At 37.7% G+C, this 19,846-nt stretch overlaps 1 protein-coding gene across 1 annotated transcript in view; it reads left to right on the forward strand.

Moving 5' to 3' along the window:
• The window catches only part of LOC113616456 (cilia- and flagella-associated protein 47-like), a gene marked incomplete at its 5' end in the record, with an annotated part of 358,695 nt that overhangs the window by 157,294 nt on the left and 181,555 nt on the right, over positions 1-19,846 (forward strand). Inside the window, 2 exon segments of the mRNA XM_027099781.1 lie at positions 15,935-16,046; positions 16,798-17,024. Coding sequence (XP_026955582.1) covers positions 15,935-16,046; positions 16,798-17,024 — 339 coding nt within the window.

Genomic DNA, 19,846 nt, shown 5'->3' on the forward strand with positions numbered 1-19,846 from the left:
TTTTTTTTTTTTTTTTTTTTTTTTGCTGTACGCGGGCCTCTCACCGTCGCGGAGCACAGGCTCGGGACGCGCAGGCTCAGCGGCCATGACTCACGGGCCCAGCCGCTCCGCGGCATGTGGGATCCTCCCAGACCAGGGCACGAACCCGTGTCCCCTGCATTGGCAGGCGGACTCTCAACCACTGCACCACCAGGAAAGCCCATCTTCCCAAAACTTTTTATCTTTTTGAGCAAAGAACTGTTCCAGGTGCCTTTTACAGTCTTACAGGGAACTGAAATTTTTTTCCATTAAGAGAATTTTGTAAAGACCAAAATAAATGTAAATCCGAAGGTGCAATGTCTGGTGAATACGGCAGATGAATCAGAACTTCCCAGCCATGCTATAACAGTTTTTGCCTGGTCATCCAAGAAACATGTAGTCTTGTGTTATCCTGATGGAAGATTGTGCGTTTTCTGTTGACTAATTCTGGATGCTTTTCATTGAGTGCCGCTTTCACTTGGTCTGACTGGGAGCAGTACTTGTTGGAATTGTTTGGTTTTCAGGAAGGAGCTCATAATAGAGGACTCCCTTCCAATCCCACCATGTACACAACATCACCTTCTTTGGATGAAGACGGGCCTTTGGTGTGGTTGGTGGTGGTTCATTTTGCTTGCCCCACGATCTCTTCCGTTCCACACTGTTGTACAGTATCCACTTTTCATCGCCCGTCACAATTTGTTTTAAAAATGGAACTTTTTTGTTACGTTTAAGTAGAGAATCACATGCAGAAATATGGTCAAGAAGGTTTTTTTTGCTTAACTTACATGGAACCCAAACATCAAAGCAATTAACATAACCAAGCTGGTGCAAATGATTTTCAACAATTGATTTGGATATCTTGAGTATGTCGGCTATCTCCCGTGTGGTATAACGTTGATTGTTCTCAATTAATGTCTTGATTTGATCACTATCGACTTCAACTGCTCTACCCAACCTTGGAGCATCGTCCAGCTAGAAATCTCGAGCACGAAACTTCACAAACCACTTTTGACACGTTCGATCAGTCACAGCACCTTCTCCATACACTGCACAAATCATTTTTTTTTGCATTACAGTTGCGTTTTTACCTTTCTTGAAATAATAAATTGTAATATGCCAAAAATGTTGCTTTTTTCTTCCATCTTCAATATCAAATTGGCTACACAAAAATTCACCAATTTTGATAAGTTTTTTTTTAAAATGCACTCTGGTATGACAGCTGTCACAATACAATCTGACAAAATTGTTTCTAATGAAGTTAAAGACAACTAAGCACTTACTAGAGCCATCTTATGGAAAAAAACAAATGAACCGTTTGGCCAGCCCAATATAATGGTTGGATAAGGAAGTCCCATGGGAGCAGAGTGGAGGCAAGCCTGACCTGCTGGGCCCTATCTGTATCAGTTATCTATGGCTGTGTAACAAGTTACCAAACATGGGGCTTAAAACAATCCGCGTTTATTATATCACATTTTCCACGGATCAGAGATCCAGACATGACCTAGATAGGTCCTCTGTTTTAGGTCTATCAAGTCTTCAATCAAGGGATTGGCCAGTGCTGGGTTCTCCTCAGAGGCTCAATTGAGGAAGGAGCTGCTTCTAAGCTCTCTCAACTTGTTGACAGAATTAATTTCCTGGCTCTGGGATCCGTACATCTTGCTTCTCTAAAGCCAGGGAAGGAGAGAGCCAGGGAGAGGAGAGGAGGCAGGGGAGGAAGGAGAGAGACAGAGACAGAGACAGAGTGAGAAAGAGAGAAAGAAAGAAGACAGGCTTAGAGGAAACGTTTTACGGCATTATTCCCTTCGAGAAAGATACTGCCATGTGTTGATTTGAGGAAGGAATTTATAACCCCCAGGAGATAGTTCCAAATGTATAAGTTATGTGTCAATTATGTACTATATTGAATGCATGTTCAGTGAAATAATGGTAACTGGAAAGAGGTATTATATTGACCTGTTTTCTGTAGGATTATTTACACCTGAAAAATAGTATAGCTTCTTAAACATGTAAAAAATAGTTTAATTTTACACTGAAAATTACCATTTAGGAAGAAAAAATGCTATTTTATAGTAATGCTAAATCTTGTTCTTCATTTCTTTTAAAAAAGTTTAGGATTTAACTGAATTCATCTATATCAAAATTTGTGAAAAATAATAGCTATAGGTTGACCAATAGTTAAATAAAATGTTTCACAATCCCTTTTTTATATCAATTCATTATATAGCCCTAGAAAAATGCTAGGGTTAATTCTCAATAGCATGGTAAGGAGTTTGATTTTATTCTTCGAATTTTTTTTTTTTTTCCCACACCTCACGGCTTGCGGGATCTTAGTTCCCCAACAGGGATTGAACCCAGGCCCTCAGCAGTGAAAGCACCAAGTCCTAACCACTGGACCTCCAGTGAACTCCCATTATTCTTTTAATTAGACTATTCGAGTATTAATCTTTACTTCCATAAATTTTATCTAAATTAATCAAAATATAATTACACTTAACTTGGCATCTCAGTTTATTAAAACAGTCTTTTGATTACATATATTTTGTTCTTATCAGAAAAAATATTAAGAAAAACAATGATCATGAAATTATATTGCCATCAATTGAGAAATAATGCCCCTAATCTAAAGTATTGCATTGAATTACAATTACTTAAGTGGGGAAACACATCTATTAATTTACACATTCAATTTTATTGCTAATTATATTGAAAAATGCAATTACACGCTTAAATAGATAATCAAACATCCAAGTCCACCTAGTTAGCTCCTTTTCTTATTGAATGTGTGATAACTGCCTTGCCATTAAGAACCACCTGTTGAAAACTGTAAAGTAATTAGGCCCCAATTTGATAGCTGTCCAAGTGTAAAACAGAAACGTTTCTACTAAAACTGCTATCAAGGGTCAGCCATTTGTTTCATTTTGGTTGTTCCTTTTGAACTTTCAAATAAAACGAAATGACGTATGTAATAGCTGTTTGAAAGTAGAAACAGTTTTACAAAACTTCCATCAGTGTTCATAGAAATTCCTCAATTAGGGGGAAATCTACAGAAGCCCTAAAAATTCATGCTCTTAAATGTAGAAATCCAAAAAGATTTCTGCTCATGTGTAGACAGGGGCGGATTGAATGGAGGAAGCTGGAGCAAAATCATGACCCAGTCCCTGAGGAAATGCAGTTTCCGGGAGGAGGGGTTGACAGACACCCACAAAGAGCACACAAACACTGCACAGCACAAAGCCATGTACTGACACAACCCTGGGACTCTGTCTTCACAGTAGTGCCCGTGTGAACATCTGCTCTGTGTAGTCCTACGTTCCAAAGTCGGAAACCACCCAGCATTGCTGGGATCATCCTTATGAGAGAGGCAGGGGGATCAGGCAGGGATCCTTGATGTGGGGCCTGGGTTAAGAGTGGACTCCATCTGTAGCTACTTACTGTGGCCTGACCAGCCCTTTTCCATCAACACATGAGCCTTTTTATTGAACCACACCAGACTCCTTCTCCCCCGCAGTAGATTTATCTTCTAGTCCTACATTGTCCTTTTTCTGTGTACAGAATTTGGTCAAAACAAATAGAAACCAAAGTCCATATCTTGCTGACTTGAGTAAATGGGAGTCAGCATCCCTGAGCAACTTATGCAATGCAGATTGGTCCTGTTCCACACCAAGAGAGCTCCAGCCTTGCCAGGTCAAATCAAGAGTTGAGAGGGCGAGGGTGCCCACTGCCTGGTAGAAGACCCCACAAGGTCTTCTTGTTGATTTATGGTTTACAACAATTTAGTCTAAGGCCGTGCCATACCAGTTGTTAAATATATTGTATGGGGCTTTCCTAGTGGTGCAGTGGTTGAGAGTCCGCCTGCCGATGTGAGGGACATGGGTTCGTGCCGCGGTCCGGGAAGATCCCACATGACGCGGAGCGGCTGGGTCTGTGAGCCATGGCCGCTGAGCCTGCGCGTCCGGAGCCTGTGCTCCGCAAAGGGAGAGGCCACAACAGTGAGAGGCCCACGTACTGCAAAAAAGTAAATAAATAAAAATGTATATATATATATATATATATATATATATATAGTATGTCACTCTGTCCATCTCCCTTAGATTTGCGTAAATAAGTGGAACCCCTCGCGTGACTTTTTGCACTGTCACTCGTCTCATTCTCCCTCAGTCTCTCTGTCTCTGCTGATGCAGAGATTAAGCTGGCAGTCTCTGTTATGTATATTTGTAACTATTCTGCAATCAGTGTGCAACTTTTTCAATCATAATTTAAGGTGCAGACTTAAATAATACTGATTTTTGCGTAATTTTACAGACTGTCAAGGTAAAAACCTTAAATTATATTATGCTAAAATCTTTGTATAATTTAACATTTAGGCAAACTAACTTCAGTTTCATGAAAGTTATTTTTATAGCTGGAGGGACCGAGTATTATTTGCGGGCGGTTTCTTTTATTTTCCATAATTTTTAACAGCAAGCCACATTTCATTCGCCCTTTGATTTTTCTTTTGATTTGTTACAACTGCATTTTTTTTTTTTTCTATTGGTAACTACACTCCTTCCCACAGGCCATACCCCTGATTTGTTCCCTGGGAAACAGAGAGATGAAATCCCATCTGGCTCATAAACACTTTGAAACATTTATTAACCACAGTATGCCTGCTGGCAATATGGTGGCAGGTTAGGTGAACTTTGAAGTTTTCACCAATGTGGTGAATGTTCTCAAATATATGCATAGCTTGAGCCCCTCCACACTGCAAGGCCTTCTCCTGCTTCACCTACCTTCCTTACCCCTGTTACTGTGAAACCATCAGCATACAATAAGCACTGCAGCCTTTTTCAAGCAAACTATGAGAAGAAAATCTGAAAATGAGAATTTTGTACCCAATGGTAGTTATTTATTTTGGGGGGGTCTCCTCTGGGCTCCTTATCAATGATACAACCAATTAGTCTGTAGAGATTCCTCATATCTCTGGGGTACCAGTATATTAGCTCCAGCGGACTGCGCTTCAAATGACATCTAAAATATGAGGAAACAGTAATTCCTATTTTCCCAAATCCATGTTAACTTTATGGACCCTCTCATCCTTTTGTTTTTATTGAGATATAATTGACAGATAACATTCTATAATTTTGAGGTGTACACCATGTTGGTTTGATACATTTCTGTATGGCAATATGATTACCACAGTCACGTTAGCTAATGCCTTTATCACATCACACAATTATTGTTTCTTTTTTGTGTTGAGAACAGCTAAGATCTAGTGTCTTAGCAACTTTGAAGTTTATAAAATACTAATTTTGACTATAATTACTGTGCTATGCATTAGATCTCTCGAACTTATTTATCTGATAGTTGCAGGTTTGGAACCCTCTCCTTCTTGAAGGAAACTGTAGAATATGGAGTATGGCTTATTGTAAGTTAAAATTTGACACCCTTATTGTAAGTTAAAATATGACACCCTCAAGCTATTTTCTCAGTAATTTCGTTTTATCATTCAGTTCACTCTGCCCAACACAGTTTAATTCACCAACTGTATAAAGCCAATTTTCTAGGTATGGAGAGAGTGAACACACAGAAAAGGCAAGAACACAACTCAAGGGACTTACATTCCAGTGGAGAAAACAAACTTGCACAAGGCTGGCCCAGCTCACACAGAAACTTTGTGTTAATTTGAAGTAGGTGCTCCCTCCAGGTTTACAAAAAATGCTTGCTGAACATATGGCACATTCATAAGAATTAGAAAAATGCATTCCTTCCTTCAATGGATGCAACCTTATGCTGGGACGACCTTGCCCTCAACAAGATGCCCCTTGCAAGATATACTCTTTTCTTGTGTGCGTGGTGTCCTGGAACATGTCCACTCATTTCTATAATATAGATTGTGACCATTTCTAGAATAGAGGGAAGAATGCATAGCAGAGGCAGGGATAATTGATTAATTGAGGTGTTTGGTTAAGAAGGGTGAGTAGAAATTTGCCAATAAACAGAGTTTGGGGAGAGAAGTGTGCTCAGGAGAAGATTCTAAGAACATTAGGTAAAAGAACTAAGCGTGAAATTTCATGAATACTTGAATTGCCAGTTCTGAGCATGGAATGTTGGAAATGACAGAAAATGGATTGGATGGGTAAGTCAGACTGATAATGAGGAGGGCAGTGAATTTTAAGTTGAATAACTTAATTTATTAATATTATTATTATTATTGAAAGCGGGAACCCAATAGAAGGTTTTGAGCATAGGTGTGATCTGATTTCGTTTTGTTTTAGAAAGCATCTCTGGAGCCAAAACAGAGAGTAAATTAAGAGTTGGAGACAGAAACTGGAGACCGAGAGACTGGCTAGGAGACTCCTGCAGTCTATTACACTATTCCACACACCTCCATTTTCTCCTGCCCTCTGCTTTTCACTTACCAGCAGTCAAATAGAGAAAAGGATGTGAGAAGCAATGGGGGAAGAAGAGGTGATGATGTCGGATTTGGGGGAAAGAAGAAGGGGACAAGAGAGAACTGTGAAGAATATTGTTATAAAGATCAATCTTAATGGCAGTTTCAGTGATGTTCACGCTTGAAGGGAAAGCAAATTTTCATTTATCAATACTTGCAGAGCAAATTGGTGGCAAAAAATTTGAATAGAAACTTCTGAAAAATATGGTGATAAAGGCAAAGAGAGATTGTTAATCTTATTGCCACAGTAGCTTCTAGAGTCTAGGCCCAGCTTCCTGTTTATTTGAGAGATGTTTTCCTACAATATACCATGTGTTTTTATCAATCAGTTCATATTTTATGCCATTTAAATATATGTTGCCTCCTCAAAATGTCTGTGGAATAATCTCTCGGGCATGCAATTAACACTGTGTTAAAACTATGTTTAAAAAGTTGAAATTTTTAGTGCAGGCATATAAATCTTTTCATATGCCTTCTTCTCACCCTCACTGAATCTTCAACCTCCATCATTCTATGAAAAGTAGTATTTTTTTTAACATCTTTATTGGAGTATAATTGCTTTACAATGGTGTGTTAGTTTCTGCTTTACAACAAAATGAATCAGATATATATATTCATATGTTCCCATATCTCTTCCCTCTTGCAACTCCCTCCCTCCCAACCTCCCTATCCCACCCCTCCAGGCGATCACAAAGCACCAAGCTGATCTCCCTGTGCTATGAGGCTGCTTCCCACTAGCTATCTACCTTATGTTTGGTAGTGTATATATGTCCATGCCTCTCTCTCGCTTTGTCACAGCTTACCCTTCCCCCTCCCCATATCCTCAAGTCCATTCTCTAGTAGGTCTGTGTCTTTATTCCTGTCTTACCCCTAGGTTCTTCATGACATTTTTTTTCTTAAATTCCATACATATGTGTTAGCATACGGTATTTGTCTCTCTCTTTCTGACTTACTTCACTCTGTATGACAGACTCTAGGTCTATCCACCTCATTACAAATAGCTCAATTTCGTTTCTTTTTCTGGCTGAGTAATATTCCATTGTATATATGTGCCACATCTTCTTTATCCATTCATCCAATGATGAACACTTAGGTTGTTTCCATCTCCTGGCTACTGCAAATAGAGCTGCAATGAACATTTTGGTACATGACTCTTTTTGAATTATGGTTTTCTCAGGGTATATGCCCAGTAGTGGGATTGCTGGGTCATATGGTAGTTCTATTTGTAGATTTTTAAGGAACCTCCATACTGTTCTCCACGGTGGCTGTATCACCAACAGTGCAAGAGTGTTCCCTTTTCTCCACACCCTCTCCAGCATTTATTGTTTCTAGATTTTTTGATGATGGCCATTCTGACTGGTGTGAGATGATATCTCATTGTAGTTTTGATTTGCATTTCTCTAATGATTAATGATGTTGAGCATTCTTTCATGTGTTTGTTGGCCATCTGTATATCTTCTTTGGAGAAATGTCTGTTTAGGTCTTCTGCCCATTTTTGGAGTGGGTCGTTTGCTTTTTGGTATGAAGCTGCATGAGGTGCTTATTAATTTTGGAGATTAATCCTTTGTCAGTTGCTTCATTTGCAAATATTTTCTCCCATTCTGAGGGTTGTGTTTTGGTCTTATTTATGGTTTCCTTTGCTGTGCAAAAGCCTTGAAGTTTCATTAGGTGCCATTTGTTTATTTTTGTTTTTATTTCCATTTCTCTAGGAGGTGGGTCAAAAAGGATCCGGCTGTGATTTATGACATAGAGTGTCCTGCCTATGTTTTCCTCTAAGAGTTTGATAGTTTCTGGCCTTACATTTAGGTCTTTAATCCATTTTGAGCTTATTTTTGTGTTTGGTGTTAGGGAGTGATCTAATCTCATACTTTCACATGTACCTGTCCAGTTTTCCCAGCACCGCTTATTGAAGAGGCTGTCCTTTCTCCACTGTACATTCCTGCCTCCTTTATCAAAGATAAGGTGACCATATGTGTGTGGGTTTATCTCTGGGCTTTCTATCCTGTTCCATTGATCTATCTTTCTGTTTTTGTGCCAGTACCATACTGTCTTGATTACTGTAGCCTTGTAGTATAGTCTGAAGTCAGGGAGCCTGATTCCTCCAGCTCCATTTTTCGTTCTCAAGATTGCTTTGGCTATTTGGGGTCTTTTGTGTTTCCATACAAATTGGGAAATTTTTTGTTCTAGTTCTGTTAAAAATGCCAGTGGTAGTTTGCTAGCAATTGCATTGAATCTGTAGGTTGCTTTGGATAGTAGAGTCATTTTCACAGTGTTGATTCTTCCAATCCAAGAACATGGTATATCTCTCCATCTATTTGTATCATCTTTAATTTCTTTCATCAGTGTCTTATAATTTTCTGCATACAGGTCTTCTGTGTCCTTAGGTAGGTTTATTCCTAGATATTTTATTCTTTTTGTTGCAATGGTAAATGGGAGTGTTTTCTTGATTTCACTTTCAGATTGTTCATCATTAGTGTATAGGAATGCCAGAGATTTCTGTGCATTAATTTTGTATCCTTTCACTTTACCAAATTCATTGATTAGCTGTAGCAGTTTTCTGGTAGCATCTTTAGGATTCTCTATGTATAGTATCATGTCATCTGCCAACAGGGACAGCTTTACTTCTTCTTTTCCGATTTGGAGTCCTTTTATTTCCTATTCTTCTCTGATTGCTGTGGCTAAAACCTCCAAAACTATGTTGAATAAGAGTGGTGAGAGTGGGCAACCTTGTCTTGTTCCTGATCTTAGTGGAGAAATGCTTTCAGTTTTTCACCATTGAGGATGATGTTGGTTGTGGGTTTTTCATATATGGCCTTTATTATGTTGAGGAAAGTTCCCTCTATGCCTACTTTCTGCAGGGTTTTTATCATAAATGGGTGTTGAATTTTGTCGAAAGCTTTCTCTGCATCTATTGAGATGATCATATGGTTTTTCTCCTTCAGTTTGTTAATACGGTGTATCACGTTTATTGATTTGCGTTTTTTTTTTTTTTTTTTTTTTTGGTATGCGGGGCCTCTCACTGTTGTGGCCTCTCCTGTTGCAGAGCGCAGGCTCCGGATGTGCAGGCTCAGCGGCCATGGCTCACGGGCCCAGCCGCTCCGCGGCATGTGGGATCTTCCCGGACCGGGGCACGACCCCATGTCCCCTGCATCAACAGGCAGACTCTCAACCACTGCGCTACCAGTTAAGCCCTGATTTGCATATATTGAAGAATCCTTGCATGCCTGGAATAAACCCCACTTGATCATGGTGTATGATCCGTTTAATGTGCTGTTGGATTCTGTTTGCTAGTATTTTGTTGAGGATTTTTGCATCTATGTTCGTCAGTGATATTGGCCTGTAGTTTTCTTTCTTTGTGACATCCTTGTCTGGTTTTGGTATCAGGGTGATGGTGGCCTCGTAGAATGAGTTTGGGAGTGTTCCTCCCTCCGCTATATTTTGGAAGAGTTTGAGAAGGATAGCTGTTAGCTCTTCTCTAAATGTTTGATACAATTCACCTGTGAAGCCATCTGATCCTGGGCTTTGGTTTGTTGAAAGATTTTTAATCACAGTTTCAATTTCAGTGCTTGTGATTGGTCTGTTCATATTTTCTATTTCTTCCTGATTAAGTCTTGGCAGGTTGTGCATTTCTAAGAATTTGTCCATTTCTTCCAGGTTGTCCATCTTATTGGCATAGAGTTGCTTGTAGCAATCTCTCATGGTCTCTTGTATTTCTGCAGTGTCGGTTGTTACTTCTCCTTTTTCATTTCTAATTCTATTGATTTGAGTCTACTCTCTTTTTCTGCTGATGAGTCTGGCTAATGGTTTATCAATTTTGTTTATCTTCTCAAGGAACCAACTTTTAGTTTTATTGATCTTTGCTATCGTTTCCTTCATTTCTTTTCATTTATTTCTGATCTGATCTTTATGATTTCTTTCCTTCTGCTGGCTTTGGGGTTTTTTTGTTCTTCTTTCTCTAATTGCTTTAGGTGCAAGGTTAGGTTGTTTATTCGAGATGTTTCCTGTTTCTTAAGGTAGGATTGTATTGCTATAAACTTCCTTCTTAGAACTGCTTTTGCTGCATCCCATAGATTTTGGGTCATTGTGTCTCCATTGTCATTTGTTTCTAGGTACTTTTTAATTTCCTCTTTGATTTCTTCAGTGATCACTTCGTTATTAAGTTGTGTATTGTTTAGCCTCCCTGTGTTTGTATTTTTTACAGATCTTTTCCTGTAGTTGATATCTAGTCTCATAGCATTGTGGTCAGAAAAGATACTTGATACAATTTCGATTTTTTAAATTTACCAAGGCTTGATTTGTGACCCAAGATATGATCTATCCTGGAGAATGTTCCATGAGCACTAGAGAAAAATGTGTATTCTGTTGTTTTTGGATGGAATGTCCTATAAATATCAATTAAGTCCGTCTTGGTTAATGTATCACTTAAAGCTTGTGTTTCCTTATTTATTTTCATTTTGGATGATCTGTCCATTGGTGTAAGTGGGGTGTTAAAGTTGCATGAACTTTATTGTTTGAGGACTGCATTTAACTAGATACACAGGAAGAACAAAATATCTTTTGTGAGGCTTTCTTACAGTTGACAATGGGCATTGGCATCTTTCTGGAAAATATAAATTCAAGTAAACCTGCCGACTGTAAAATATGAAATTAAGAGCAGAAAGGAAATTTAATAGGTGACTCTTAGAATAGCTCACATTGACAAGTACCTATTATGCATCAGATAATAGGTACTGACGCATACTGTCAGTATCCTTGTCTCTGCCTCTAGACTTGAAATGAAAAGTGCATCTCCACTTTAAAAGAGTTCTTTATTGGATTTGTATTCTTTCCTGGTCTCATTTTCTTTCAAGAAAAGTGGAGGGAAATAATTAAGTGGTACTACAAATGACTTCCCTAAATAATTTGCTGGAACAGGCATTATATTCAATTAAATTGTTTCTTTTTAATAAAAAAGAACTTTGAAAGTGAACAAGTTAGACATACTGTTTTGAGAAATGATAACATATTGTCTGTTTAAGATGTAGAGCTGAATTGAACAGAGTCTTAGTAACTGACATGTCAAGTGGCTAATCAATGGCTAGGAAGCTGTTTATAATTTACATTTTAGAAAAATATTCTGGAAAATAACAGTTTACTCCTTTTGTATTAAATCCTGTGAATTGGTGTTCAGTTTTATGGAGTAGACAAGCTATATAGATCTGGTTTCATTCAGGTACACATTTAAAAAAATGCAATAATGGGCTTCCCTGGTGGCGCAGTGGTTGAGAATCTGCCTGCCAATGCAGGGGACGTGGGTTCGTGCCCCTGTCCAGGAAGATCCCCATGCTGCGGAATGACTGGGCCACTGAGCCATGGCCGCTGAGCCTGCGCGTCCAGAGCCTGTGCTCTGCAACGGGAGAGGCCACAACAGTGTTAGGCCCGTGTACCGCAAAAAAAAAAAAAAAAAAAGCAATTATTATAATTCTATACTCACCAAGTCTAATTTCTTACGAAGACTATGTCAACACAAATCATCAATTAACAATCTATAATAGGAAAGGAAAAGAGTTTTATTTGAGCTAAACTGGGGACTGTGGCCTGGGACACAGATTCAAGAGGCACTTGAATTGTGTTCTCCCATACTACAAAATGTGGGAGGCTAATATAGGCAAAAATCAAAAAGTTACATAAGTTGATTGTCAAGAATTAGGATTGGAGCTGGCAAGAAGTAAGGATCTTGTTAAGCAAGGATTGGTTTGGACTCTGAAGTGTTTTCACAGTTACAAGAGGAGACCTTGAGATCATAAGGTTGCATCTGGCAGCTGCTAGCAGGTATTGTTTTGAGAATGGCTAGCGGTGTCCTTAAGTTTGAAACAGTTCAGAAAGGTCAGTTTCTCAGTGATGCAGGAATGTGTCTGAAACTACATCTGCAATAGCCACCCGCATCCATTTTGAATGCCTGAACCACAATTACTCCAATGATTTTTATTCTTTTCTTTAGTGGTTAAGGCAGATGTAAAATTCATGTTTCACAGGCCATAAGACAGGCTATTCTAGTTAGCATAAAGTTTGAGCCAAATCGTATATAAGCCAGAATGATTTCCCCATACCTCAACATGTGAAAATGTCTTCTGTCAACTACACTTTGGGTAAAACAACTGATTTTTAGATAAAAATAAACATGAGAAAAAAATTAAAAGTAAAATATTAACATATTGTTTTCTCCAGTCTCTGGTGAACTGATACATTTGCACTCCAATTATCATTGAGAAAAAATTTTTTTGGCCGCACTGTGCAGCTTGCGGGATCTGAAAATTTTATAACGTTAGTATCGATCATTCAGTTGTATGTAGTAAAACACACACATACACAGTAAACACATTTCAGATTGCTAGCTTGCATTTATGTTTGAAAAGTACATGGCTGTTTAGTAAAAATTACTCCATGAAAATTATATATAACATACTATTTATTACTAGGAGTGTACAGATTTAAATGCTAAGCAATTTAAAACATTCAAAGTTTTCCATATTCCATTTTTCAGCAGGAACTAAAGATAATTGTGGATTGTAATTAATAAAATTGTATTGAACATTATCGTGAAAGTAGAAGACAAAATTAATTTTATTATAAACAAATCTCATTTGGGGAGGGATAATGAAGCTGTAAATAAATTGTCCTCACAATCAGAAATTGTTCATTCTTATATTGTTTCCAGATTTTTACTTCACTTGTTATCAAAGATATTTATAACATTTTGGTATATTTTTATTATGTGATCAGTTTACTTTTATATCATTTATGTGTGTATTGCTTGTTCAAAGATATCTTTGGAATAGTCTCTCAAACATACAGTTGAGATTATTTTAAGACTGTGCAACAGTTCAAACGAGTTACAATCCCAGCTTCGAAGTTAGGTTTCCTTTTGCTTGCCTGGTAGTTAGTTGCATGCCTGTCACAAGCCCATTCTGGTACAAGATTATCCATTGTGTGGCTTAAACCTAAATTTGTCAGTCCATGTTTTCACTCATCCTCTCAAGTCTTGGCTCCACCCTAGATCTTTTTTTTGTTTTTTTCTTAACTTAATTTTTATTTTAAACCCTCAGGTGATTGACATGCACGTGAAATTTGGGAAGCCTGCTCTCACTCCATTTAAATGGATCTCATAAGTGCCTGGTACGTGCCAGGCAAAGGGTTAGAGATTATTCTAAAGTTGTGTTTGAACAAGCAACGTATATGTAAATGATATAAAAGTAAACTAATCACATGATAAAAATATACCAAAAAATTGTAATATCTTAGATAACAAGTGAAATGGCAACAGTTGTTGCATGACCTCCTGTAGTCCTCACCACATCTTTACTATCATTCTACTTCTTAAAATATCAGCATTAAAAAAAAGGCTTTCAGACAGAGAAAGATAAATACTGTATGATATCACTTGTATGTGGAATCTAAAAAATACAACAAATGAATGAATATAACAAAAAGAAACAGACTTACAGATACAAAGAGCAAACTAGTGGTTACCAGTGGGAAGAGAGAAGGGGAAGGGGCAATATAGGGGTAGGCAATTAAGAGGCACAAACTACTATGTATAAAATAAATAAACTACAAGGATATATTGTACTACACAAGGACTAGAGCCAATATTTTATAATAATTATAAATGGAGTATAACCTTTAAAAATTGTGAATCACTGTGTTGTACACCTGAAACTTATATTAATATTGTAAAGCAAATATACCTCAATTTAAAAAAAGAAAAAGAAACAAAGAAAAGACTGTATTATGGAACATATAAAATACACAGAATTGTAGAAATAAAACTGTAGTATATCACCCCCTGTATCCTTTGCTCAGTTTCAACAGTGCATTGCCAAGCAAGTTTCATGAAGCAAATCTCAGTCATCACATCATTTTGTCCACAAATAATTCAGGAAGTGTCTCTACAACAAAAAGACTCTGGGTTTGTTTTTTGTTTTGTTTTATTTTTTTGACATAACCATGATACCATTACTACTAAAAATATCGTATTTTTTTAAATAGCATCAAAAATCAAGGCATTCTTCGTATTTCCCTGATTGTCTCATTATTGTTTTTATGTTTGTTTGTTTTTATCATTTCATTTTAAGTTTCTTTGTTTGAAATACAGGGGAGGAAAAATAATCTTCCCTCTACTCCTCTGAGTTCTTCTTGACTAAGACCCCTGTAATAAAAGACAGATTAACAAGAGAAAAACAGAAGTGTATTAACATGTATACCTCATATATACATGGGAGATACCCAAGGAAAAAGGAGTTAATTCCGTGAGGTGGCTTAGAATTCAGGCTTAAATACCATCTTAATAAGGAAAGGGGAGGGAGGGATGTCAGCCACTTAGAGGAGAGTAAATGATTTTTAGGAAAAATGAATAGGCCCTTAGAAGAGTAGATGAAAGATATGATAGTTTGTGACAACGCTTGGTTGTGGTGTCAACTTCTAGTCTCTTCGTGTGACAAGCGTCAATACTCCCTAGTTGATGAAACTCTCAGGGAGGGGATTTACAACAATCGAGTTCCTTCTGGAGTATCTGTCTTAGGCAGATAAGGGAAGTTCATAGAAAGCTCTCCCTGTTTTTCAGGTGCCTACAGCTCAAAAGAATCAATATACCAAAGCAGCATATTTTGTTGTGGCACATCCTGAACTCCTACAGTCATGTTTTGGGATAGCATAGTCTGCTGCACTGAAGAATCAAGATCTAGATGATATTTATCCATTGTGATTGTATGATGTGTCTTTTGAGACTTTCTCCCTCTCATTTTTCATTTACTCTCTGGGTTCCTAACATAAAAGTGTTGTTCATCCCATTTTATAGAGGAAGAAACTGGAACTCAGAGATTCAGTAAACTTGCCTGAGGCTTATTAGTAGGTAGTAAGTGCCAGTGCCAGAATTAAAACCAGGCTTGTCCACCTCTGTTGGTCTTTCCCTATATCATGTTGTTGCCCTTGCATTGTTCCCACTTTTAGTTTCATGCTGTTTAGTCTTTTGTACTTCTTGCCTAATCACTTATTCTAAAAGATCTTCAGACCCTCACATGCACATTTTGAAACCCCCCACTTTAAAATATAGACTCTTAGGGACTCAGACACCCTGCAAAAATGATGTCACTCCCTTCCAACAATAAATCACAAAATGAAGGAAAATTTTTTCTCATTTGCTTGAATTCATTTGTTTTAAGCTAACAGTCTTCCAAGGATATTTGTACCTATAACGATCAACTGCTGTCAGTGCCGCCCTGAGACCTTCTCAATCCATCTCTGTTCTAGTTGCGTGCAAAGTTTCCCTCATACTATGGTAGGGCTGTATTTCATCCTTACCTTTCTCCACCCATTTAGGGCCTGTGTTGCTTAGTAATGCACAATACATGTTTTTATAGTACAAAGATTTTTCTCATAGGTGAAAGATTTATCGTAATCTTTTTCTGAACTTTTAAAATTTAATATTACTGTGTGGTTGTGTTTTAGATTGGAGAATTAATATATGCTTTGGAAGGAAGAAGTATGATCCCCTTGCCTTCCAGATTCTTTCCAATGGATTCTTCAACTCCGCTTGACCATAGCAGTTCTCCAGAAGAAGGTAGAGTATCTGTGCATTTTATTTCATTTCTAATGTTGAAGGATGGTACCATTCCTCATATAGTCACCTAAGCACCCTCACAGCACATTTTGCCAATATATGATTACATTTCTGAAGGCTCCCTTTTAACTTTATTATGTCAGCATACATGGAATAGAGTACCATTTTAACAATTAAGAAAATGTCGATGGTGATTCTTTTTTAAATCTTTATTTCTTTTAGTCTTCAGGTAAATATTATAATTTGGCATTCAAAATATTTACTCAGCAAAATTTTCCATTTTCCAAGTAACTTGGAAATAACTACAATGTCAAATTCTATATACTATAATATAACCTGTACTTCTACCCAATGTCCTAGTTTAAAGTGTAAGGTTATTACTGAAAGAAAATGGCAATTCTTGCCCGTCCTTGAGAGGTGTCTTTCTTTACATTTCTTTCTGTTCCTCCTACCTTCTAACCACTGGTAGGAGCACAATGGCCACTGAATTTTTTAGCAAGTTGATGATGTTTCTACGAAAGAACCACTTGACTAGAACTCTTTGTAGAGAAAAATATCTTTAATTCCTGAAGACTTACTCTTGAATTACTGAATTAGGACTACTAGAGATGTGTTGCCTATTTCTTTCTACTCTGGTTAATAAAGGCCATAACTGCAGTGTTATATTTCAGACCTCCCGAGTCCATCCTGGATAACAACGTTAAGGGTGTAACTGATCATTGCAATCATGAATAATTTTGGCTTCCCCTAGTGCTTAATAAGGAAGATCCAGTTCTGTATTTGAAATGTAAGCTCCGTCAAATCCTGGATGTGGACCTTAAATTGCCACTGACTAATGAAGCCAAGGAGAAGGCCTTGGCTTTTGCAGCACAGCAGCAGATGTCGAAGATAGAGTATGAGAGAAGGTTGATCACGTGCACTCTGGAGAGCAGTAGCATCCGCTTGGCCATCACCCTCCTGGGGCTGACCAAGATCAAGGTGGGAATGGAGGACAGAGGATGTGCTGAAATTAGTCTCTCTTTAAAAATGTACAGAGATCATAACAATGTTTTTACATATAAAAATGATGAAAGCTGCTTTTCCTCAGAAGGACAGCTCAGTAGCTTTTTTCTTTTTTACCTCATTAAATAATAAATCTGAAACAAATTGTTCTGCTAGGTAATTTTAGGCATTACAGTATGGTTGATATTTCACAGTAGTTCTCAATTCTGCCTCTACATTGGGATGCCCTGGAGAACTGATCCCAGTGCTCAGGCCCCACCAGAACAATTCAGTATCAGTCTCTGGAAGGGGGTGAGTGGGGACATATTCTACAGGTTGTCCAGGATATTCTGTTGTTCATCCAGAGAGGATCATTTCTGGGGTCAGATTACCAGGCTGAGAATCCAGACTCTAACACTGTCCAGCTGTGTGACTGTGAGCTGGTAACTTAAAACTCCTCCAGCCTTGATTTTTACATTTGTAATAAGGAGATAATGGTCATTAATGGAAACTAAGTGAGATAATTATATAAAATGCTTAGCGTAGTACCTAGTATATAATTAGTGCTCTCTAGATGTATGGCATTGTTGTTGTTGTTGTTACTGTTACTGTAGACTCTACTGTATTACAGCTTGAACTCTATCTTATAATTGAAATAAGGTACAGTCGAGTCGCCACAGAGCCACGAAAGCGATTCTTCTAAAATGGTAACCTGCACACTTTGCTCCTTTGCTGCCCTGGCTTTTCTAGCTTGCGTCAGAATGAAAACCAACATCTTTACGGTGGTCTTCATGACCCTCCTGGTCAGGCCCATCCCCTTTCCTGACCTTAGCATCTCCACTGGAGCCCATTCACTCCTGTCCCTCCCTGGGTACAGGCCTTCTTGCTGTTCTTCCAGTGCCCGAAGAAGGCCTGCTCCCTGCGGCCTGTGCACGTCTGTCCTTTGTTGCTTTTCTCTGGGCGTGAGAGGCTGCGTCCCTCAGTTACTTCAGGTCTGCTGGAATGCTACTGCTAAGCTTCTGCTTTACCAGCTTGCATTTTTAAAAGAATCCCTTACTTCCGCCAGCCACTTTCCAAACCCTAAACTTCTTTCAGTTTTCTTTGTCAGTAGCATTTACCATCTGAGAGTAGTATATTTATGTGTTTACTCTTTATCTCCAGCAAGGGAATTTGTGAGAAGATATTTGTTTAGTTAACTCTCATATCACCAGTGCCTAGAAAAGTGTGCACTGTACCAAAGGTAGTCACTAAATCTTTGTTCACTGAAGGAATAAATAGTAATTTTTAGAATCCTGCTCGTTTAATGTTAGTCTTGATTTACATAGGTTACAACAAAACCCTTGGCATTGTAGGGGTGATTTATTTTTTTATTTGTCAGAATGCTAGAATGAATATAGTCTAAGCACCAATTTCTAACAATTTGTGCTGTTATTTTATGGATGACCTGGATTTTTAAGTTCTGATAAGGTCAAAAATATCAAGGCCCAAGGCTCTGATATCCTCCAGACTGACCTGTACACACTGTGCATCTAAGAAGCCAATGGCTCTCTCTTCAGCTCATACCAAAATGCTTACTTCTGCTATAGAGCAGTGCATTTGGGAAGGTTTGTGTTCAACTTGCAGTGCACTATTACAATAAAAATGTTCAATAGGTGGCTTTTTTTCAAAATTCATGCCTATTATAGTGCTCTCTCTCTTTTTCTCTCCCTCTTTTCTTTTAAATTGTCTTCATTCGTACCTCTTGTCGAAAATTTTATGTAAATGAAAAAATGCTTGAGGGAGATGGATTTTGTCTGTGGATCCCTTTTCTATTATTTATGCATGTATATAGTTTCTATCTTTCTCCCTCTTCTTTAACTTTCTCCCTGGAACCCAGCACACTTTTTGTTTCTTATTGCATTTATCAAATTATGTTTTGTATATGATTTTTTTTTATTTACCTATTTTCCCCATCAGATTGTGAATTCCTAGAAATCTAAAAACTTTTGTCATGTGTTTTCTTGTCTATCCCTCAGTGTCTTGTGCATGAGAAGTGCTGTCATTGTTTAATTGGATTGAACATGTACCTGACAAACAAATGGTACTTTAAACCTGTAGTCTTCGTTGTATAGGCTGATGTCAATCCAGGTTGCCTCATAGCCTGATTTTTCACAAAGTCATCTTGCTGTTTACTTATCCTTATTTCCCTCCCACCTTTGCAGGATGGGTATATGTATGTCTCCACTTCTCCAAAATTGTTGGTGGAAATAGCAATAATTATTATTATTTATGATTAAATCTTGACTTCTTTAAAATTTAAATGTTTTAAGCAGTCTGTAAATTTAAAATGAGAAGTTTTATTCACTTGAAGATTACAGTTTTCTTTGAAGTCTACAAATAATCATGAATTTTTTTTTTATTTTGGCAAAAACTCTCTAAATGCAAAAAATAACTACAGAAGTGTTGAATATGCCAGTCTAAGAAAATCAGCTACCAAATCAGAACGTATAGGCACATCTTATTCTGTTGATATACATGTAGTCATAGAGTTTTCTTTTCAAGTGCAATTATCACTGCACCGTTGAAATATAATAATGCTAATACAGCAGAACAGTAAACAGAATTGATTTTAAAAGTTCTCTCTCCTTGTATAGTATTTGACACCTTTTTTTCCCCAAATACTTTTATGTACACTTTGCAAATTATTTCCATGACCCCATGGAGAAGTGGAGAGAAGATAGGATTACACTTGTAATACAAAACAAGTGGAATGACTGAGGCATAAAAAGACCTAAGTTGCCCTCACTGACAGGGCAGAGATTACAGCCTAGATCAGGGTA

Source organism: Aethalodelphis obliquidens, unplaced genomic scaffold (genome assembly GCF_003676395.1).
Source record: "Aethalodelphis obliquidens isolate GAN/ISIS:26980383/991018 unplaced genomic scaffold, ASM367639v1 scaffold141, whole genome shotgun sequence".
Lineage (NCBI taxonomy): Eukaryota > Metazoa > Chordata > Mammalia > Artiodactyla > Delphinidae > Aethalodelphis > Aethalodelphis obliquidens.